Genomic DNA, 24,251 nt, shown 5'->3' with positions numbered 1-24,251 from the left:
CTGCGTGGTGAATGGGTGCCGTCAGAATGAGAAACCAAAAAGCTGATAAAATACAGTAACCTGTAAGTAATCCACACGACTCCAGTCCATCTATTTGTGAAGCGAAAATCTGTGTGTTTGTAGTAAACAAACTTATATAACCATACAGCTTTATGTTTAGCCAAAAAGCAGTTGGGACTCTCATTCTGACGGCACCCATTCACCTATTCAGTGGAAGTGATCCATCCAAATCTGATGCTTATCCTGTTCTTTTACTGGCCTTAAACCACAGATTCTTCCTTTAGAAAGCGTGTGTCTAGTTTTTAATGCTGGATGCTGTTAAGGCTTCTATTTAGAGCAGAGCCCTGCAGTCTCCAGCAACAGGTGTAAAGTTCATCCTAGGCAGAAGAACTGACAGTGACGAGGACGCTAAGAGGCAGTGACATCACTTCTGCAGTTACTTGCAAGTTTATGATGTCACTGCTTCATATCAGCGACTCCACTCTTCGGTTTGGCCCTGAAGCTTCTGCCTGTCTGTCAGCTCAGCATCTCATGAACTTCTTCCTTGAGCGAAAAGCAAGGGTGTGTGTCAGCGGAAAAGTTTATTTTTTCACGGGGTGAATGAGGTTGACGGCATGTCCTCACGATGTCAGAGTAGATATTATTTTTTAATGCAGTGTTTTAGAGCTTTTTTTTTTTTTGTCTAGCCTTGTAAATAAACAAGTGTAGCATTGCTTACGGATGTGTGCGGTTGCCAAAAAGCTTTTTATGAATATTGTAGGACTTGTTCTGGGAGTGAAATGACAAGCATTGCTGTGTTCTTCTTACTTTATAGCAATATCTCTCTCATTTAAAATGCCGCTCTACATACCCTGCTTCTTGGCTGCATTAAGCACCCATGAAATCTCTTTTGACGAGTGCAGTTTTCTTTCCTGTTTTGATGCGTGTAACAGGAAGTGTAAGAGGGATGTATCAAAGCGACTTTCATTCTTTCTAAATACCCAAATGCATGATGTCGGTTGATTACAGGGTGGTGTTAGGGGGCGTGAAACTGTTATTTAGACATCTGATTGGGCAAGATATCTGTGCCGTGCAGTGAGCCATATATATATAGCAATATTTTTGATCAGAATTTCAAGAGGAAAGGGGAAAAAAACTATATGTGTATGTATATATATATATATATATATATATATATATATATATATATATATATATATATATATATATATATATATATTAGTAGTTTAGAGTAATGCTCATATACATAGATTTATATACAAATATGTGAATTATCATTATGCATTAATATTATAAATACAGTATGCTATACATATATAGATGCAGTAATTTTTACTTGTTTTTGTTTTGTAATTCTTAGTCAATAAACTCAACGTTTGTAGTTTGGGAAGTACAGTGAATTGCTGCTAAAAATACTATGAGGGGTGAATGTCTGGGTTAGATGACCTTGATTGCGCTGAACAAGGACACAGATGGTTGTCCTGTTTGTTATATATTTTGCTAATATTTTTCATGATGCAATGTTTTGCAAGGCAAAATATCATTGTTCCAGTTCAAATATTAAGCAGATTTTTAGGAGGCTGAACAAGTGCATGTATCAGTGTATCTGTGGGCTCAGAGGTGGGGCTGTTGAGTGATGGAGGTTATTTATTCTTTCCCTCTTCTGTAAGGTAAAACGTGTGGAATCCATAACAGTATCATCAATCCAGAAAGACAACATGGATGTAATTTATATGGAAATGACGTGCAGAGAGCGGACAGAGGCCTGAGCCTAATTGACAATGTGTGTGTGTGTGTGTGTGTGTGTGTGTGTGACTGCACTGGATTTTTGTCCTCAGTGCACTTGTTCATACTATCATGGTCTGGCGGAGCAGGACACACTGACAACTGTGATCGGTGGAGGACGTGTTTAAGTCCGTGATCATGAATCAAAGTGCAGTGTCCTGCATAAAGCGCTGCAGTACACGCCCGAACAGTAAATAAGCATAGCGTTGAATAGATGATGAATTGCTATCATTATAGAGCATTTAGGATGCTGACATGTTAAAGAGGAAACAAACAAAAGTGTATTTAAAGGAACAGTTCACCCAGAAATGTTTAAGCTTATTCCTTTAAACTTAAACACATTAAAGCACACAGCTGTTTTCTTTTTAATAAATTTTTAATTTTAGTTTACAGTAATAACATAGTCTCATGTTTTTGGCATGTCCTGAATGTTTGTTTTTTTTTTATATTGTTGATTGAAGTGCTTAAAATGGTATTTAAATGACCCGCCTTTACCTTCTTTAGTTTACTTAACTCCTTAATAACCAGATTTCACCAACTAAAAGTTTCTAAAAAGTTTCTTTATTCTGGCTTATGTGGCTTCTTGGAGTGACTTTACCATGTTGAACACAAAGTGAGATGTGTAGCAAAGAACAGCAACAAAGGAGAAGCTGCAGTGGCCCTCAGCACACCTGGACCCGCCAGATCCATTACAGTTCAGTCTTTTGGCTGATCCTCCATTAAAGTGAAGAGGAGCCGTGTTGGTGTGAGCTGCATTCTTTCCCCTCACGCTAAAAGATTTGACTCGCATTTCCTTTTCAGACAGACAAAAAATGAGCAGGATTATAAAGGAGCTCTGAGCTAAAGGAGAATACAGGCTTGAAGTTCAACATCAAAGGGTTTTTCGAGGGGAGAAACGTAACCGTAAAGTCACTTTTAAGATGAGAAAAGCTAACTTTCTTAATTGTGGGGAGCTTACAGTAAGTTTCGTGCTTTGATATTTTCAGCTGAATAAACCAGGATGATGGGAACAGGATTGTGCCAGCGCTTATGTGTGTGCGTGATTATTGAACTCGTGCTCTGCCGTTAGCATTGGCTGATGGTGTGAAATGGGCGTTAGTGTTTTGACAGGCCCGACTGAGCTTAGTGGTTGTAAAGATTAGGATCCTGTCAGCCTGGTCGACAAGACACAACATTAGAATGAGAAAATAGAGCCAATCACAGAGCATCTAGACGGTCTGCCCTTAAAATACTCTGGCAGAGTCAGACGCCTGACCAGCGGCGGCCATATTAGCGGCAGCGGGCATAAGATGGCCTCCTGCCCTGGATCACAAGACATCCACGTCACTGTCCCTCAGCTTCCTGTCACCTGACAGCTCTGTTCCTAACCTAGTGAGCTGCCTGAATACTACTGTACTCTATGGTAGCATCCAAACTGAAATAGACCGTCTTAAGCGACTGATTTCAGTATGTTTCATATAAATGGCTTCTGCACATTTAAAGCGACAGTCCGCCAAAACTAAACATTCTTGTCATTTTCTGAAAATGTTTTTCTTCCGTGGAAGAAATAATTCTGTGTTATCAATTTAAAAACAACAGGAGGGTGAGTAAATGATGGCAGAATTTTATGTATTGTTTTTTTTTGCGTAAGACTCGGCTGTAAAATTTCAAGTTTTCCTACAAGTATTACGTATTATTACTATGCGCCATAAAATATAAATATAAATCCATAGCACGAGCACAATAGCTGCTTTATATGCAGAAGGAATTTATCATAATGTACAATTCAGTTTTGTTTCCATTTTATTGTTTTAAAAATAAAGTTTTGTGGGGTGTGTTGGGTATTTCACATCTGATGGGAAATCCTGCTTTTCTCTGTTCTCCTCATTTCCTCTTGCACACCTGTAAGGTAAACTATGTGTTGCATTTGTATTTTCTGAGGTCAAATCCGCCTCTGTTTCCTCTCCATCTTCAGCGTGTTTGAATGCAGGTGTTGGATGACGGTTGAGCTAAACGTGTAGGTGCGTTGTTGATGAAAATAGAGGGAGGGAGAGAGTTTGGGAGAAATGATGAATGGCTCTCATTAGGGCGGTAATTTGTCACTTTCCATCTGACTGGGCTCCAGCTGTCTCTTCCTGAGCTTTTTGGCCTCTTTGGCTCGCCGTCTCCTCAACGGCCAGATGGGTGGAGAGATACAGTGCCGCAACTACACCACGGCCGCGGTATTAGTGTGCGTCTGCGAGCGCATTCGTGAGAGTTTGACGACAGGATCGCTTCAGTCAGCGGCATGTCTGCTTCTATCCCGTAATCCGTGAATCTACCGAAATGATTTTCACATAATGGTATTACATTACATAATGTAATTTTCTGAGCGCACTTACCCAGAGGCTCCAACAAGTGATGGAAAAGTTAGACTCAGCAGCAATCAAAAAACAAGGCACTGGACAGGCTTAAACTTTATGAATTATGAGCTGCGTGAAACCAAGCGTCACAACGCACTTTCATGTAGTCTGTCCACAAACTTTTTCAAATCGAGTTTTGTCAAAATGGAGTGAAGCCAAAAGCAACGGCGTTCGAGAAACACTGGATAATGAGAGACTGAACCCAAAGTACGGCTGACAGCTCTTTTTAGCTCTAGGAGACCAGCCAATGTGGAGAGGCACACAATTGATGTTCATAGACCTCAGTCAGAGTAGACGGAATATTTCATTTTATGGTAATAAAATCAAGCCTGTGAGGGATAGAAATGCAGTCTGTTCAATAGGTTATACTGTTTTGTATCTGGGTATTGATTGTTCATTTGGCAAACATTGAAAATATGTTTTTCACAAAGATTTCCGTTAGACAAAAAGTTCCAGAAAATGCAAAATACCATTAACCCATTGGGTTCAAAACATTTTTGAACCCCAAAGCTGCATTTGGCTGAAATGCACATTAAAACTGTTTTCTATTTTTAATATATGTATTAAAATTTATTTGTGGACTTTCAGCAGCCATAACTTCAGTCTTCAGTGTTACATGATCCTTTCAAAATTATTGTAATATAGTTTCGTTGTCTATAAAAGTCATTAAATCGGAAATATCTTTAATACTACAGACTTCACTATAGATCCTCTAGATCTGTTTAATGCATAATATAAAAGTCTTTATTTCAAAAACCATCAAAATGTTGTTGTTTTTTTACAAATTAAATAAAATGTCTACTCAAAGCTTTATTTTAATGTGTCAAATTCAAATCTTCATCAAAAAGTAACAAAGTTTATACTCTTCGGGAAATGCAAAGTTTTCTTCTAGTTCGGATGGTATTTCAAAATGAATTTACCAAGGGCCAAAGTAGGGACGATCAAGGTCAAATCAGCATTCCAGGCCCTCAGATCCACAGTAAAACATCCTCTCCCAGAGAGATAACAGGAATTTAGGAAGGACGGCAAAGGAGAAGAATCATCTAGAGGAACAGGTGCCCCCTCAAGCCCCCTTCTAACGAGCCTTTGTTCTAATAACACAAAGCAATTTATACTGACCTTTATAGAAATGTAGCAAAAATAAATTACAATAGTTAAAAAATGCCCCTGAGCCTAATTGCAAAGGAGATTAAGTTTCCTATAATTGCTTTTGGCCACCTAATGCAATTTTTCCTTTTTTTGTAATTAAAGTGATTTAAAAATTTAATAACCCCCAACACACATGCACGCATTTACACACACGGGCTTCTCTTGTCCAGTGCCATAAATACTCTCATTATTGAAGCAATGGTCCATTGAAAATGGTGTCATGGTTTTGTGTTTGATGAATAGTATGTGCTTTTTTTAAAATGAGTTCAATGACAATAAACAGTTTGCCTATGAACTGTTTCAAATATTCATAAAAACTTACCAAATATTATTCTATGTATAGAAAGTGACTCATTCGTGCTTCTACAGTGCGCTGCCTTTATTATTATTTACTGTTCACCAGCTTCCCAGAATTCCTGCTGCTCTACTGTCCTCAGATACCCATGTGCTGCTCTGCCTTTCTGTATTTTTATGATCGAATTCTTCATCCATCTCTTTAGAAGTCAAGCTAATCAGCCAGCAGCACACTTAACCTCTCGCTCTTTCATCTGCATATTCGCTGAGCTTTTCAGTGTTTATTCATCTCCTCTGTGCATTAGTGAAGATACCCATATCTCTCTCTCTCGTTGTTTCTCTCTTCCCATTCACTCGTTCTCAGATGCGTATGCCGTAGATGCTTTTATGAAATGCTGACGGTAAACATATCCTTCCTCGTCTTTCTCTTTATTATTTAACGGGCCTCTGCCCCATGTCTCTGGGGTCTGCTTAACAAGCAATCCAATCAGCCCGCTATATTTCCTTATATATTATATGCATCCCTCTTCCACAGATCATGAGGTCAGACATAAGAGAGGACAAAGATAAGGAAAACTTGGACCCTCTGGAGTCTGAGGTGATTCCTGGTGTTTTGACATACCCTGACATTTGTGCTTATTTTATCTACTTACAACATATTATTTGATAACGTGTTTTTTTGTTTTTTGTTTTTTTTTTTAGTATTCAGCACAGTGTGCTACAATAATATGTGAGCAAGATACACGGTTGAGTTACTATTATGAATTAATACATGCATATTTTTAAAAACGTTTTAAGCTGAAATAGCTTTTTATATTTTTCATTTTTTTGCTAATTTTTAGGCTTTACTGTATCAAAATATGGGATCAAAAATGAAATTAATACTTGTATTTAGCATAATAAATTGATGAAAAATCTAAGTTTTTTTATTGTTACAAAAAATTACATTTTAAATAAATGCTGTTGATTATCGAAAAATAGTGAAATAAAATAAAATCTTCCATATAACGCAGCACAACAGTTTTCAACTTTAATAATAATAATAATAATGGTGTTAATATATATTAGAGTGATTTCTGAAGGATCATGTAACACTGATGCAGCACAGAAATAAATTATATTTTAAAAAATATCCAAATCGAAAATTTTTTACTATTTTGGATCAAACGATTGCTGTTTTTGCTCTCATAAAAGACTTCTACAATACTTTTGAACGGAGCTTGATGTGCATAGTTTACTTAGTTTATTTGAAATTCACAATAACATTTTCATTATCAGTGTATTATTATTTGATTTAATAATATTTTAAAACGCCAAATAAAAAATGAAACCGTAACAAAACCTTTGCCAAGACAAACCACACAAAATGAAATCTAGACCCAAAATCAAATAAGCTTAATGTGGCCGTGTGTTTTGTGAGTTCCAGTGGTGTGTGAATGGAGGTGTGTTTCTGGCACAGGGTAGCACTGAACCAAATCAATAACGCAAGACTCAGCCAGCAAGCTCGACTCAATATCCCTCAATGACCGCATACCGTACTGACAAAGGAGTCATGGGGAGAGAGAGGACGAGCGTTGAAGAGGGAAGTTGAGTCAGATGTGCTCATACACTTTCCGCATTCAAGGTCTTCTACAAAAGCACCTCTTCACCCTCTCGCTTTCTTCCATTCCTGCTAACAGGCAGTCAGGGCTTGATGCGATGAAAGGAAGATGAAAGTGGAGCTCAGTGTATGTGCGTAATAATCTGTTTGTGTACCATCCTGCTTTTTGAAGTTAAAACGACTCTTAAAAGACGGAAAGTGCACAGTCTTCGTTTGATCCCAATTAAAACGATGGCCAATACGATGTCATTTTAGTTTTACTGATATGAATCTTAAAAGAGCGCCGCTCAGTCGTCTCAGATTATAGCGAGCGCCGTCTTTTCCCTCAGTGCTGTCTTTGCAGGAGTAATTAAGGCAGGTAATAGCCTCCTAATTCCTCCGCCTTTATGAGGACCGACTGCACATGCTTCTTTGAGGAAAAAATGCAATTTTACCTCCGATGTCATGGCAATTACTCAGAAACCCGATGCATTTAAAACCAATGACTTTGCCCAGCTCCCCTCATGCATTTGCTCGCAGCGAAAAAATTATGTGCACTTCATAACTGCAAGCTCTTTATTGTCATATAGCGCATGTATATGGTTCTATTACAGGATCCTGTTGGGAAATCACATCCGAAACATCTGTATTACAGTGATGAAGTAGACTGTGTTTGTGTGTAAATGTGCTCATGCGACGCTCCCAGCGTGGAGTTTTACTGGACAAAAAAATGCTGCGAGCAGCACTTCCTGTCCGCTGTTCTGCAGTCCAAGCACTCCATAACTCTCAAACGCACACACGTACATGAACACTCAGACTATTTGCTTCCGTCGCGGTGCTACTGTTTGTATATTGTCGATGCACCCCGAGCGTGATGTCATTGCTGCCCACGTTATCTGTGCACAGGTGTGAGCGCGTAAATTTTGCACGCGTTTATGGGCGCATATAACTTGTGCCGTAAATTTACTTTGTGACCTCATAGCTTGCTTTTACGAGAAACACCTTGGAGCTCATTTTATGGGAATTATTTTATGAGCACATTCTGCGACATGAACATCACGGAGGACCGTTACGGTTAAGGTCAGCGTGAAATCAAAATTGACCCTATTTACTTTTTTAATATATGCTCCTGAAAACGTTTCATCAGTGCATGTCGTTCCAAAGAGAAAAATGTATTCATCATCCCTCATCAAAATGACAAAATTGACCCTATTTACTTAATATATACTTCTGAAAACATTTTATCAGTGCATGTTGTTCCAAAGAGAAAAATGTATTCATAATGCTTTATCAAAATGACAAAATTGACCCTGTTTACTTTCGTAATACATGTTTCTGAGCACGTTTTATCAGTACATGTTGTTTAAAAAAAAAAAAAAAAAAAAAAAAAGGTTTTAGAATCACTCATCAAAATGACAAATCTTGCACTGCCTCTGAAACAACTTAATAATAATAAATAATATTAACCAACAGCCAGATAGCTACTTATGTGTTGTTTTAGACTACCGTTGTAAGCAGTGGGGCCTTTGTAAAAGCTTCCCGGTTAATATAATAAAGTTTATGGCAATAACAGTAAATTACGATACATTTGTAGAAGTATTACTATTGGGATGCATGATAATGTTCTCAAGGGTGAACTTAATCTTCAGCCTCCACATATCAAGTAAAAAGCCTCTTCAGAAATGGGTTCCCAAGGTGTTTCAGGAGGGGCGTAGTCCTCCATAACCCACTTCAAACTCGCATTCTGAATGCATTCTAGTATGAAACAGACACTTTTCATGATCCAGTCAATTCCTGATGGATAAAATCTAATCTCGCCCAGTATTTTTTTTGTATTAAATTTCGTGTTTCACTTGGAAACACATAAATGTTACAAAAGTAAAATGGGGTTGTAAAAGCCATTTCATTTTGACTTGTCATTGGAATACAATTGATCACATGAGTGCATTATCACATAAACGAGTTCATTAATGTCACTTGATTCAGCGCAATCCGCTTGCTGTGGAATGTTTCAATGTTGTGTGTCTATCTGCCCTTTGTCATGTCACATGATCATAACAAGTTTGTCTCCTCCTTTTATCTGTCCATTCCTCAGGTCGTCCCCTCCCTCCCTCCACCGCCTCCTCCAGCCTCCTGCCCCCTGCACCTTCTCCTCCACCCGCCCCCCTCCATCCAGCCCCGCCTATCATAAGGGAGTGTCAGGTGCCCTTGCTGGACAGCAGCTCCTCCCACACCATGCTGGAGCCCCACCCAGCGGACCAAATCTCCCCCAACTCGTACCTGCTCCGGGCCCAGCCCCCCACTGGTAAGCCCCTCCCACTCACATCTCATTAACTGATGCATCCATTATCATCTTACTCATTTTCTGTGTCTGCATTGTTGTCTATTGTGAAAATAACACTAACTAAATGCAATTTAATCAACAAAATGTCATTCAGAACATTGCCAGTGACTGCTATCAACAACTCCCGATAAAAATCAATCGCTTTTGCCACACTATAGGGAATGAGTTTTTTTTTTTTTTTTTTTTTTCTTATTCCTCTTTCTTATATCTGTATTTTTATATTTGCCATTTTTTAAATTGTATGCATCCATATCTGATAATTATTTTCAGACTTTTCAGACACTTTTGCTAGTTGCTACATCAGTTGTGGTAAAGTATTGTTGTTTCTAACTAAAACTGTTAAAATAGTTTGGCTAGTTTAAATAAATCCGAGATAAAAGATAAATATTAGATGAAAAATAAGATAATATTCGACATATTTTTGCAACTAAATGAAATAAGTTGGTACTAAAATTATTACAACAAAAATTTTATTAAATGAAATTTTATATGAAAGTATTTTTCAAACATTAGAAATATTTTTAAAAATGACTAAAACGAATTAAAATATTATTCAGTCACTTTTGCAAGCTACCAAAGGAAATTAAAAAAATCAGAAATTCGTAAAATTCTTAAAAACTAAAATCGACAAATATAAATGAAGGTTAAGTAAATAAAAAAATGAAAAATAACTTATAAATGCTGTCATGAATAAATGATACTAAAATAGCTTTGTAATGATGTAAACATACATAGTATAGGTTCACTTCAATAACACAGTGGATCAGGCTTGTAAAAAAAAAGAGAAAAAAAACTATTATTTCATGACTGAGACTTTTTTTTTCCATGGGTCACACTGTAAAAAACTAAATTGATGTAACTTGGAAGGGTTTGGGGGGATTGCTGCTTTCTTAACAAGGTTTATATGAATGTCCCACAACATGAAAGAGATGGGGTTTATCATTTGTCATTTTGTCATGTTGCGCCCGGTTAGTGTTAGTTGTTGTCCCTAAAAAGGTCATTTTGTTATAGGAAAAGATTATATTTAGGACTAGCGGAGCTCAAGGTGACAATAAATGGATATAAAAACCAAAAAAACACTGGTTTCTCACAAGGGCACAACATATGAAGCACTTATTGTTATGGTGACTTATTACACTTTCACAAGCTGTGCAGAACCTCACTATAACAGGTCAGAGCAGAATGTGTGTGTGTGTGTGTGTGTGTGAGTCGTCTTAGTACAGCTGTGCTCATTCAGAGTAATTAATGCTCCGTACGCTGCACAGTCCTCCAAACTTTGCCCCCCATCCAAATCTGCAATCCAGGGGATATATTTAGCGGAGAGGAGGAAAAAAAGTTGTTAATGTAATTTCTGCTGGAATATAATCTATTGTTAATGGCATTAGCCTCTCCTTTGATCTGCTATAAATCTTTATTACGTCTGATCAGGGGCCCGAGTTCAGAAGCAACGCGATTATAAACCTTTTAAAATGACATTACATCATGCCTCTAATTGGTTTACTGTTTGCTGCAGCAACATCAATCATTTGCAGACTAACCACGCTGTAAATAAATTCACTCCAACACTGCCAGCTCCGCGGCTCTAGAACGACACAGCAGAAGGATTATGGATGAGAGAAGATCAAAAATTCGAGAGGGGAAATCACAGTGTCTCTCTGTGCAGACAAGGTGACCACTAATAGCTTTATTGGGCCTGTTGGTGTTCTCGTTTTTTCTTCTGAGCTTTGCATTTGCTGAAAGGAAATTGCAAAAAGCGTTCGTTTTTTTTCCTTTAGAATCTAAGAATATAATCTCTGATTAGTATTGGAAATATGTTAGCATCTACACAACAGAACAGTGACAATATCGATGATGATGATGATGATGGTGGTGGAAATTATAGTCCAATTATTAGTCCTTTTGTTCTTTCATCACTTTGGTGCTATATTAAATTCTTGAATATAGATGCCCTAATCAAGTTGCAATTTTAATTTAGTAAAATATTTCTATATTCCAATCAGCTATATAAGACACTTTTTTTTTCCCCACCCTGACAAATGCCATTCATTGTTTTTGCAACGCATCGGTCTTTATCGCATTCGGAAAAATAACTACTTTGAATATCAGATGCTTGCAAATAATTATTCATATTTCATGTTCTTTGCGAGTTTGTCATATAGTTTGCATTTCCTTGATCTGATGACACATTCAGCTCTGAGGAGTTTCAAAGCTCGCAATTAGCCTGAAAATAAAGCACTAAATAATTGCCTTATTATCATGTTGCCTTGAGCTTGGATTTTGTGTACAAGTCTGAGAATGTTTAGAGCGTGTGTGTTTTACATCTTGGGGTGCTGGATTGAGATTGGAAATATGCGTTTTCGTGAGACCAAGCCCAATTAAATGTCCTGTGAGTTTGTTGAGCGTGATTGCTGTGCAGGAATTGAAATGTCTGGCCAAGTGCTCTGAGTAGATGTTTTTGAGTGTCTGGTGAGTGTGTTTATTATTGGTCGGTTTCGAATTTAAATACATAAAAGCTTCAGAATTGGAGATAGCGGAGTGTATCGCTGTATTTCTGCTTAGTGTTTATTGCGGGTCTGTGCTCCAGTGGTTTATATTGCACAGCTGGACTGTGTCTCTGCCAGTGGGTAGCTCTGACACTGGTGGCATGCACACGGTGCCACAGTCATTACTTGAGCTATTGCAGCTGTCAGCGAGGCTCTGTGACTGGCAGTCTGGCTGTGTTAAAGAGAGCGCTCTTAGAAATGCAATGAAATGTTTGCTTTTCGACATAAATGGAAACACTTTCTTTTAAATATATCTACTACCATTCCAAATTTGGACTTGGTAGGATTTATTTCAATGTGTTTCACCGAGGCTTCGTTTGATCCAGAACAATCATTTTATGACATATTACCATTTAAAATAATTGTTTTCAAACTATTTGGGTTATGTAAGGTTCATATTTTGGTTTTGGGAGTCCCAAAGAACAGGATGAAATGCATGCAAGGTCAAAAACACTTTCATTGCGGTTTAATGACTCGCAAACGATTCAGTGATTCACTTTTCCAAAAACCTCCAGTGATTAGTCGATTTGATTTAAAGTAGTGTTTGTGAGCTTTGAACTCTCCAAAAGTGGAAAATAATGAATTTGCATTTTTATTCAGAACTTGGCATGCAGTATGCTAATGTTTTACTTTGACATCCAATTGAAATGGCTTGGTGCTCGTTTTAATAACGACTCACTTCAGTGATTCAGAGTCGACTCTTTCTTTTGAGAGACAATGACTTTATGCGCAGTCTGATTCAAAACTTTGCAGGATGTTGGAGCAGTGTTGCATACTGGGTGATCGGTCATTTTCAAAAATCCATAATGGGGCACTTTAAAATGTAATTTATTCTTGCGATGGCAAAGCTGAATTTTCTTCAGTGTCACATGAGCCTTCAGAAATCATTCTAATGTGTTTATACGCTGCTCAGAAAACATTTCTGCTTATTGTCAGTGATGAAATCAGTCATGCTGCCCCTTAAAAAAGTCAGCAGATTCCATTAATTCGGTTTGCTGAAATTGTGATTCATGGCCTGTATATTGGCAAAACATTGAAGCTGATTTGTGGCATTAGGTGTCTCTTTCCAAAGAGAGCTCCTGGAAAGAGTTGTGTGTGTGTGTGTGTGTGTGTGTGTGTGTGTGTGTGTGTAGGAAGCACTCGTGTTTGCGTCTCTATCCATTTATTATAAATGGAGAGTGTCGGATAGCTATTTTTAGCAGCTTCCAAAGTCACATACTCCTGCCAGTGAAATCAGCCGTAGATCCTAATGCAATGAATTTTTAATCACCGTGTGCTTTGAAGAAATTCTGTTGAAACAATTTAGTTTGGACTGGATGCCCCCTTAAAGCTAATGTTATGCTGTTTTGCAGTAGTAATTAAAGACGTGCTGTTGCATAATTGTTTTTGTTTTTTTTGTTTTTTAAGTTATTGTTTTTGTATTAGGGTATTTAAGCTTTTGTGTGGAGAACAGAGGGCCGTGTGTTTGTGTGTGGGTGGGTTTTAGAGTGGGGTTTCAAAAGCCTGTTTATTTTCAGACTGATTTGATGACTCTTCTCTCAGACTGTTATTATTGCTCATTACAGGAGGGGATTGGGCCAAAGAGGCTGAATGCGAGGGAAATGTTTCGCTCGGAGCCCAGCGTACAGCTTGCATTTACTTCTGTTACCACCAACCAAGCTGTGATTTAATTAAACCTGAGAATAAACGTCCAGGAGTTCAACAGCACGACCTCCAGACCAGATACTGTCTCTCTTTGAGGGAGTAGGTGTCTGTCTTTGTGAGGAATGAGAAACTGGTTTACTACGTCAAATGAACTTGTAGTAAAAACGATTAATTAACACGAGTATGATCATTATGGAGAAACTGTCAAAACTATTTAATTTAGACTTGAAAGTGCCTTTTAAAGCCAATTTAATTTTATGCCGTTGTAATTAGGGATGTGTTGTTTGCACAAGTTTTATTATTATTATTTATTCATTTAGTTATTGCTTTTGTATTAGCATGTTAGTGAGAGGGACATAATGTATTAAAAGGGGTTTAAGGAAAAACTCATTTTAGTTATTCAGTTAGTTTGAAAGTCATTTTAAGTGATTGTTTTGAGGAAACTGTGGAAGCTATTTAATATTGACTTGACACCCACATTTAAAAGCTAATTTCATTCTGTTTGCAATGGTAATTAAGGGTGTACTGTTGCATAATTGCTTTTTTATAATTATTGTTTTTATATTAGCATGTTTGTGTTTTGTCGAAGAGCACAATAATGCAATCCTACAGCAGGGAAAGTAATCTAAGATCTTCCTAAAAAACTGCAAAACCTCTTCCTTAGCAAAAATAATAATAATTCGAGGGTTTTTTTATAGTAAAATTAATAAAGTTAAAAACAGATTTTTTTTTAATTAGGTTACAAAGAATGTATCGCATATGTTTCATTCTTATGATCAAGTGATTTACAAACGCTTTGCAAGTCCGTTTGAATTTCCTTAAAGATTTTTTTAGGCCAGTGGCTGCTCTTGTGAGAGTCTCTGAAAGAAAAGCAGAAGTCCTGACACCTACTGCTCCTCTTGGCTGCGGCTGCTGTGCGGGCATCCTTCCTCAGCATCCACACATGCGATGAACCACAGAAAATATCAATAAACATTTTAACTGAGACTGGGCCTGGAAAACAAACATGGTGGCTTTCTGTTCCCGCTGCCAGTGGGCCTCCGGAGCTCTACTGTGAAACTAATGCAGTGTACTGAAAGCCAATTCCATCCTGCTCAGCGCCTCCGCTCCGCTCTGCCCGGCACAGGCACAGTCCCAGAAAGAGCAGGGGGTGGGTTTAAGTGCTAACCTCAGGCACGCCGGACTGTGTGTGGGGAGCTGCTTTTAGTAAGAGCGAGCTGAACCATGTAGCTTTGGATCTGTGTCAAGCTAGATGACCTCCTCGCTGCGCTATTGAGACTGGCACAAAACTTCTATATGCTTTCAGTGTTTTTAGACACACACACTGAGTCCTCAGTGCTTTGGTACTTAAGTTGTAGGGGTGTACATGTTTCCAGTGTGCGTGTAGTAGTGAACTAATGCGTAGCTCTCTTAGCCCGTGAGTATGTTGGCACGCAACTGCGAGTACTGTCAGATCACATTACTGTGTGTGAGTAAAAGTTAGATGTGTGTTTTGTGCATTTGGAAGCAAAATGTCTTCCATCTGTCTCCCTTTATAAATTATGTATCTATTGATTGGCTCATCCGTGCCTGAAAGTTTTATTATTCTATTTGCTAGGAGTTGCTATTAATGATGCTGTCGTATCAGATTTTTACTGGAATGTTGAGTGCAGAATAACACACTTTAGTTGCAAATTAATACGGTTGCAGTGTTCAAGACAACAATATTCATATGGCAGTGTTGTAAACGAAGAGGTCTGGAATACCTGGAGGAAGCTATCTGCTATACTAGCAGTCCTGTTTATTTTGATGACAGTCGCTCGGCTGCTTTAAGGATATGCAAAGTATGCAATTTTATCTTTGCTAATAGGCTTTCAGTGTTACTGCCAGGAAATTTTGAACTTTAGAATGGTCTACTTTAGAATTGTCATCGATGGAGGAATAAAGCAATAATAACCAAGAAGCTGCGGTTTACAGTAACAGTACAACAGCTAAGGGGCGTTCAGTCTTAAAAACATAGATGCTTGAAAGGTTGTTCGCAGTGATGGCATAGAATAGCCATTCAGACAAAGGTTTTTTGAAAAAACATTTTTACATTCTTACCTTTTTATAATCTGAAGGACCTTCTTTTCGTCACAAAGTACCTTTTGCTTTCTTCTGAGGTTAAAGTCTTATTTTTAAGTGTATTGTTAGGCATAATGTGGAGCATTAAAACAAAGCAAATAAAATGTAATGACATTAAAAAAAATCATGGCTGCCTCTGAAAGCTCTAAAATGCTGCCTTCAGAACATTCAGGGTATGAAGACATCAATGCACGTCTGAATCCAAATTCTACTTCACTACTTCTTCCTGTCTCCAGAGCTACCTTATTCCAATCAAATTGTGAAGGAGGTATAAATGTATACTTTGCCGTATCCTAATGGTTGAGTTAAAAATAAAGATGACTTTTTGCACTTTTGATGTTATTTAGAGCAAGAAATCAATATTATAGTAATCATATAATATAGCGTTTATTTATCACCAAACTCGTTCTGTTATTAAACTGTTAAATTGCCTCAGAAGCCTGTCCAAAATCTGTTTCGTAAGGTGCCTTCCTGCAAAGATGTTGCCTTTGAAGTCATTCCCTCATAAGGCCGTGAGGCAGCAAGTCAGCTACCTAGGCTTTGAGACTCAGCCATTATTTTCCTGCAAACAATGTACTTCCTCAGAAACAGTTGCAAGTGGTTGCCGAGCAACACACAGACGCACTGGCTCGGGTATATGTTTTTAGAGTAATTTGCAACAGCTTCAAACTCGACTCAACCAATCAGAATCAAGGACAACTATCCATTTTATAAGATGCTTTTTGTAGCCAGATGATGCAGTTCAGGTATCTACCAGAAGGTGCTAACGGGACCATGCCAAACCTCAATCTTTTGATTGTAAAAAGCATCGTATTATGTGCCAAAATTACCTTCGTCTTCCGTTTTATTGCTTTCGTTTACAGCTTACGTGAACAGCGACTATACTCTGCCGTTCCTCTGTTGGGATGAGTTGAATATTGCGTCGTCTAGCCTCACTACAACCTGCCAAGAGTTTAATCTGGGCACTCTCGGTGGGGAGAGAAAACCACCATGTTATCAGTGAAGATGCTGGGATGGGTTGGTTGTATAAGGGCATAAGAGTAGGAGGTCTCGGTAGCTGTTTCCTAATTACATTCTTTTATTTATTCACAAGCATTTTCCACTAAAATCACACTCTATTTTACCTCCTGTGGTCCTGGGCCCCTCTCCGATCTCCTCTATCATCTCAAATTGACATTTATGTTCACACCCCTATGGTTTCCGCCGCTAATGTCCAGCGGTTTATTTCAATTCCTGTTGGTGTCTGTGTGCTGTTGTTGGTTTAACTCTAGCCAAACAGAGGGATTGGATTTTAGCTTTCTCCTTGAATGTGTCCTTGGCACGTGACCGTCCGACAGATTGTGCAGACGATTCAACTGTATAGTTAAGCATCCGAGCAAGAGTACCGTCTCATTTTTAATGCAGTGTCCGGAATAATACGTGTGCAGCCGTCAGTCTGTTTATACAGTAACAGCATCAATGGCATCAATTAGTTTCATTAAAAAAATTCGTGCACAAAGAACCTCGATTTTCCTCTGAAGTAAACCTTCAATTAGTCATTTTTAAAATAAGTACGTGAGGCTGTATGAATCTGTCAGTGTCCTAGAGTAAAGGAGACATTGAGAGTGAAAAGGACAGCGATTACTGTGCGCTGCGGGTGTGAATTTTTACCCTCACACAGACTCACACAGAGCCTCGACACAGCTATTTCATAGTCGACGCGGGATAAAAGTTGATGATGCGTGCAGAGGTTTACGAATGAAGAATGCTTCTTCATGAATATGAAAACAACCTTTTCATCAGTCTAGGAAGGGCTGACAGGGAAGCCTACAGTGTTTCTCCTCGACCACAAGTGGCTTTTGCATTTGTTGTTTTCTCCAGCTTTGGGCAAACAGCCTTTTCTCGTTTTTTTTAAGCCAGTTACGCAGGTGAAAGCATGAAGACATTTGTAAAAAAAAAAAATGAAAAAAATGCTGTTATTTAACCATGAATATTAAACATAGTGGACCGATGAAAGTAGACGCTCTATTGAGCTTGTGCATGATATCTTATCTCCGATTCATAAAAATGTCCTCTTGACAACGGGGAGTAGTTTGAACCATAATTTATTTTGTTCAGTGGTGCTGTCTTTATTGTTTTGTCACAGTAAACAAGCAACAGAGCAAACTCAATAAATTGACCGTCATTTATCTATGTTGACTTAGAGTAAGTGTAATCATCTTACCTGTCATAACATTCACTTTAATTCTCCTTAGAGATGCTGGAGGCAGTGAAAAGATGTGTTGTACTCGGTACTTTTCAAAAGTTTAGGTCGGTAAGATATATATCAGATCTAAGTAAATTAATTCAAATGTGCGTAATGTATAAAGAAATTGATACCTTTATTCAGCAAGGGCACATTAAATTGTGACCCTAAAAACATGCTTAATGTTCAAAATATATCAAATAAATGATGTCCTTCGCATTTAATTCATCAAAGAATCCTGAAGGTCATGTGACACTGAAGACTGATAAAAGACTAAGAAATTCAGCTTAAGTCTGCATTACAGGAATAAAATACAATTTTTTTCTGTTTATATATTAAATATATTTATATATAATATTAAATATAAAAATATGAATGTATAAACATGCAAATACTTTCTAAATATATGTGTGTGTTTATATATGCATAATAAATATACAATATACACATATAATATAAATAAAAACTTTCATCTTGGATTAATCGTGATTAATCGTTTGACTGCACTAGTTTGTGTTGTATTTTTGACCAAATAAATGCAGTCTTAGCACAACAGATTCCTTTCAAAAATATTCAATAATCATGCCAAATGCACATTTTTGAATTGCACTATATTTATGAAAGACATAAAAGACAGAAGTTACTACTGAACAGCACGTGAGCTATTTCTTTAGGTCGTCTAGTTACCCCCACACCCCAAACTTCCCAAACAGGCATTTAGAGTTTTAATTACTTTGCTGTCCTTAAATTTTTTGTTCATATATATTTGTGTGTGTGTGAACGTAGGTTTGTGTACACATCCTCGGGAGGGTGTTTGAATGTGTATTGGCAGATGCTAAATGTCTCTCTGAGGTTCAGAGGTCACCCCCCTCCTTCCACATTGAACATCTGTACGCTGCCCTCTCTCACCCTGCACCTGGGCCCAAAATCAGGCCACGTCTCCCAGAATTCACTGTTATAGCAGCATGCTGACGAGGACTTTTACTCCAGCCACAGGGATCATGCCTCTAGAGGAGAAGAGGCATTCATCTTGTGGCCCCAGACAGCCATACATAGTGTTACAAACAAAAGTACCCTTAAACAGAAGTTAACAATGTCCAGACCTATTTCCAGCACACCTATAGAGCTAATGAGAGACAGCAACTAAACTTTACTTCACCTTAGCACTGCAGAATCACTTTCATAGTTATATTCTGCAAACTTGGAAGAAACAGAATGTAGGAGAGAGTGGGGTAAGATGTGTCGGGGGTAAATTTCGTCATGCCCTTAATCTAGGTTTTGGAAGTTTCCATAGTTTTCATGTCTGAGTAAGTTGTCTGTGTGACGTTTTATGCTAATTTAAGTTCTAAGAAACATAAATGATTGTGCCAGTGTATCAATTAAACGATTCAACCGTAATTATTAAATAAAATTCCAAACACCCTATTCTGGAATGCAGGAAGAAAAAAATATAAAAGTCCTAATCAGATAAGAGGTCTGAATTATAATGTAATTGTTCGTCTGTTTATTGTGTATATTTGCTTATTATTTCAGCTCCTCTGAATGCGTGTTATTATTGTTGCATAATGAATTTAATTTGTATCTCGTCTTAATTATTTTATCCTTGCCTAGGGGTTATTTAAAGGGATAGTTCACCCCAAAAAAATAAAAATAAAAATCTATCCTCACCCCCATGTAGTTATGAGACCTTTTTCACAATATATTCCATCACTCAGCTCTCACTGATTACAGATCAGAGTCTGAGTCATTAAAGCGCGTCACCCCTAGATAAAGCCATGGGACCACTGAGCTCAGATCAGTCCACAGTGATCTTTAGACCCCATCACCCACCCCACTGTGCCTGAGTGCCATGAGCTCTCCCAATTCCCAGCACTCAGGGACCGGCTTTAAACTTATTCCATGTTTGATCCAGCACTGTTGCCATTGTAATACAGCGAGAAACAGCAGATTACATGGTCAGGCCAACACTGATCCACTCTACACACACACACACACACACACACACACACACACACACACTTGATCTGTTCTCCTTTGGTTGGATTTAGTTTGTAAGAACAAACTCTTGACGTTCTGTTTGTCAATACATGAATTTAATCCCCCGCACATACACGTCCTTCTCTCGTAGTCCTTGGCACATGCACGGTTGTGTTTAAAAAGAAAAGAAGCGGATAAGAGGAGAGAGAGAGCGCAAGAGGCTTTTTACTGTGGCAGATTTAGCGTCTCGCACAGCAAACACTTGCTAAACAGAGGCCAAGCAAACAGAAAACACAAAAGTCTTTGGTTACGTCGGTGATGAATAGAAGCTTGCTACAAATCTCATTTTCAGTGTAAAAAATAACTGTTTAATCTCATTGCATTGCCAAAGGTCAGTCTGTTTAGATTTGAGAGTGAGCAATTATATTTATTAGTCATTTTGTTTGAAATTAAACCCAAGATCTTTATTATTTATTTCATTTTAAAGCATAGTGATAACCATGTGCAAAATCACACTATAAAAAAGTGTTTGCCATTTATTTTACAGTATGTGTACTTAAGAAGGCATTGCTAGTAAAACTAGTAGTACATGGGGTAGGGTTAGGGGTACGTTCCGCATTAGTACTTAGTTATTACTCAATTATTATACATTATTGTATTATTATATTACTATAATAAGTACATAGTATGTACATGAGGAAATAAAGTGCTACCAAAAAAGTTTATCATAGTGCTCTAACCCTTTTTTAACACTAACCCTTTTTTTCTTTAGGAATGCTATTATATATCTAATAATTACTTTTCCGTATTTAACAGTATTTTGACATTAACCTTGTCATGTGTCTTGATTCAAGAATGATCAGATATATTTGTCCTGGAAAATAAAACAAAAGTACACTTTTCGGTGCAGTAAGCATGCGAGTGTCTTTGCAGGCCTGATTCGTGTATTTCTTTGGCCCATCTGCTCGTACTGATCAGACTCCTGACAGCAATAGACAGGGGATCAGGCCGTGGAGCTCACTCTCAGGCAACTGTCATGGATCAACAAGCATGAGATGGGCAGGCTGAGAAAATGGAAATGGTTTTGGGTGCTGGTGGGAAGAAAACTTGGATTGGGAGGTTCATCTTTATTGCATTACTCCGTGTTTCATGGGAAAACATTATTAGGAGCATGTTTGATGCTTCTTGTCTGGCCTCCTCCCTGCTCTCTTTCAGTTTTCCTCTGATAGACAAGAGTAATAAATGTAACATGATAGAGAGATTTGTTTTCTTTCTGCTTTAAAATTGCATGCCAGACGTTTCCAGAGCGCCACAGGTTACCTCATACAAAGCAGCCCCGAAGTGAAGAGCCTCGCACCGCAGTCGTGTCCGCGTACAAAGTGTTTCACGGTAAAAGACTCAAACAGAGCCGGCGCTTCCTGCAGATTCATGCACTGAATTCAAGCTGCATTAAGGATTACACTGAGCCAAACAACGTCAATTAATGCTGCTTCATGAGGTACGAAAACACAGCATCCAGCAACGCTGGCGCAGCTCAAAAAGAGAAGACAGGAGTTTCCTGTCTGACAAGCGTCTTAACAAGCTGGGTGGTTGAGTGTTTTAGGGGCTTCCTGCCGCCTCGGAACGTCTGCGTGTGAATTCGGAAAGAAAGAATAACAACACAAACAGCTTTGGCAGGCTGTCATCACCGAGAGCGTCCTTTCGTCCCTGATTTGATGTTTATTCTGATTGCACTTCACCCTCACAGTGCCGTTATTGCGTTCGCATTTCCTGCATCGCTTAACACCGCTTTTGACATTGCCAATTGATAATTGATTGACAGCCTGATAAAAGGGTTTTTCAATCTTTTTTTTTTTTTTTTTTTTTTTTTTTTTTTTTCCCAGGAGCTCCAAACCATCACAGCCAGTCCACCCTACGTCCACCCATCCCTCCACCGCACAACCACCAGACGCTCTCCCACCACCAGTCCTCTGCCAACTCGCTCAACCGCAACACACTGAGCGGCCGACGCAACCCCATCCACGCCCCTCCGTCCGCCCCGGGTGAAGGGCCCACTACGCCCGAGTCAGTGCAGCTGCAGGACAGCTGGGTGCTCAACAGCAACGTCCCGTTGGAGACCAGGTCAGCCACCCGTTTTTGCACAAAACACATCTGGAGTGCGTTTCCCAAAAGTGGTGGTTAAGAAACAGAACTTGTCGGTAGCATAATTGGCTAATGATGCTTTTGGGAGGTGCAGCCCTGTATAATTATGAAATTAACAATCGGTAACTTGTATTTTAGAAACAAAATGACACTCCTGAAACGCTGTTTTCAGTCAGTTTGGAGAACCGAATCATATAAATGGAAATAAATGACTTTTTTTTGAAAAACACAGTGGCTAGAGAGACATTTCTCACAGAAAGGAGCATTTAAATAGCAGGCTATATCCTAATTCTGACAAAACAATCTCTTTGTGCCCCCCAGGGAGCAAGATTGAGTGCGATGTGACAGAAATTGTGTCTCAATCCAAAGACTTGTTTTTATTAAAATTCTACGAGTGTTATTGGTTGGGTGGAAGCAATTTTTGCAATTTGACAGGTGTAGTCATCTGAAAACTTTTTTAATCTATTTCTGCATTTAATTCTGTATTTTTAGGTTATAAAATAGGTTAAAAATAAATAGTTTTAAATGTAAAACCTAATTTGAAAAAACTTATCTAGTTCTGCATTTTCTTCTATAATTATAGACTATAGTATTATAAATTTTATATATATATATATATATATATATATATATATATATATATATATATAATTGCATATGTATTGAATATTGTTTTACAAAGTTTTGATTGATTTTATTTGATTAAATGCATGAAAAAAAAAAAAAAAAAAAAAAGGGCCATCACTTTAGTCTTCTGTCTCACATGATCCTTCTCATAATCTTTCTAATATACTGATTTGCTATTCAAGAAATATTTAATTTCTAACTAATCATAACTGTAGAAAAAAAACTACGTTATAAATGTACTTAGTATTTATAAATGTGTCCTTGCTCTTTTCTTGAACTTTTGACCACTAGTGTATATTAGGGTAATATTTTTGACCTATTTCGGTCTTTGTTCTGTGCTTCTAAATATTTAGTACTATGGTATGTTACTTTCACCATCAGTAAATAAACATACACTTACAGTTCAGACATGCACACTATATTATGCATTCAGGGCTATTAGCATTCATATTTCCCTCAAATACATGCGTACACCTTCCCTCATCCCTGTGCCCTAGCTTTCTCATTCACACTCTCTCACTCTTTTTCTGTATGTTTCTCCTGCTGGGCAGAGGGTCACCTCCTCTGTTCCCAGATCAGAGAAGCAGCGTACCCCCATGCACTATTCATGAGGCCGGGCTGCATGTTTAATTCACCAGGACAGGTCTCAGGCCTGTTGGAAGTGCAGGTTCCTGACTGGCTGTAATTAAAGCAGGGCTGATAGGCTGTCCTATATGTCAGCATGGGCCATGCAGCTCTCATACATGAGTGCTTTGGGACTGCTGTGTACAGGATTGGAGAGTGACAAGGCTTTGTTCAGTTCAGGGTCACCCTGTGACGCACACAGACACTGACAATATTCCTGTGGCCTCTGCCGTTGATTGGCTTCTTTGTGCTGCTGATTATGTGGACCCCGCCCACCAGCACCTTCCTCATCAGAATTTACCCACAAGATGTTTCTTGTGGTCTGCATCAGGGCTTTACACTCTTTACAGATCCGGAGGCATCCCCCCAGCCAGACTCTGAGCAGAAGTAGGGTCTCCTAGTATTAAAATGCAAATTTTCTCTGTAACGCTTTATAATAATGTTCATTAAGAGCATTAAACTGATTATGAAATGCAAATAGATCTTTATTTAGAAATCGGTTAATAAAAATGCCGTCCAAATTTCAGCTCTTTGTTTTATTTATTTTCTGCATGGACCCTCTGGAATGCCCTCAGGGCCCCCCTGAAGGTTGAAAACTCTGTGGGGGGAAAAATGATAAAGGGCTACAATGTATAACAGAATGTATTATCAGAGCAGAAAACGTAGCATTATGTTATGTTTTGTTCGTGATCTTGCCATTAAAAAAAATGTTCATAATGTTTAGAGTTAAGATGCAATTTATTAAGCTTCATTATTTCAAATAGTTTATGCTCATATGCTAATAAATACAATTTGTGCCATATTTAATTAGTCATTCTCGCATTTCACTGGATTT

The 24,251-nt window shown here is 38.2% G+C and overlaps 1 protein-coding gene across 4 annotated transcripts in view; it reads left to right on the top strand.

Moving 5' to 3' along the window:
* The window catches only part of tenm2a (teneurin transmembrane protein 2a), a 262,295-nt gene that overhangs the window by 168,547 nt on the left and 69,497 nt on the right, over positions 1–24,251 (top strand). For 2 of the 4 annotated variants that reach the window (XM_043257658.1, XM_043257657.1), the window contains exons 2-3: positions 9,284–9,493; positions 21,907–22,144. In XM_043257658.1, the coding sequence (XP_043113593.1) occupies positions 9,424–9,493; positions 21,907–22,144 (308 nt within the window). In that variant the 5' untranslated portion in view covers positions 9,284–9,423. The remainder of the gene's footprint in view (positions 1–9,283; positions 9,494–21,906; positions 22,145–24,251) is intronic. The other 2 variants (XM_043257656.1, XM_043257659.1) reach the window with 1 other exon arrangement.

Source organism: Puntigrus tetrazona, chromosome 14 (assembly GCF_018831695.1).
Source record: "Puntigrus tetrazona isolate hp1 chromosome 14, ASM1883169v1, whole genome shotgun sequence".
Taxonomy (NCBI): Eukaryota; Metazoa; Chordata; class Actinopteri; order Cypriniformes; family Cyprinidae; genus Puntigrus; species Puntigrus tetrazona.
This window is presented reverse-complemented; position numbering and strand designations above follow the sequence as displayed.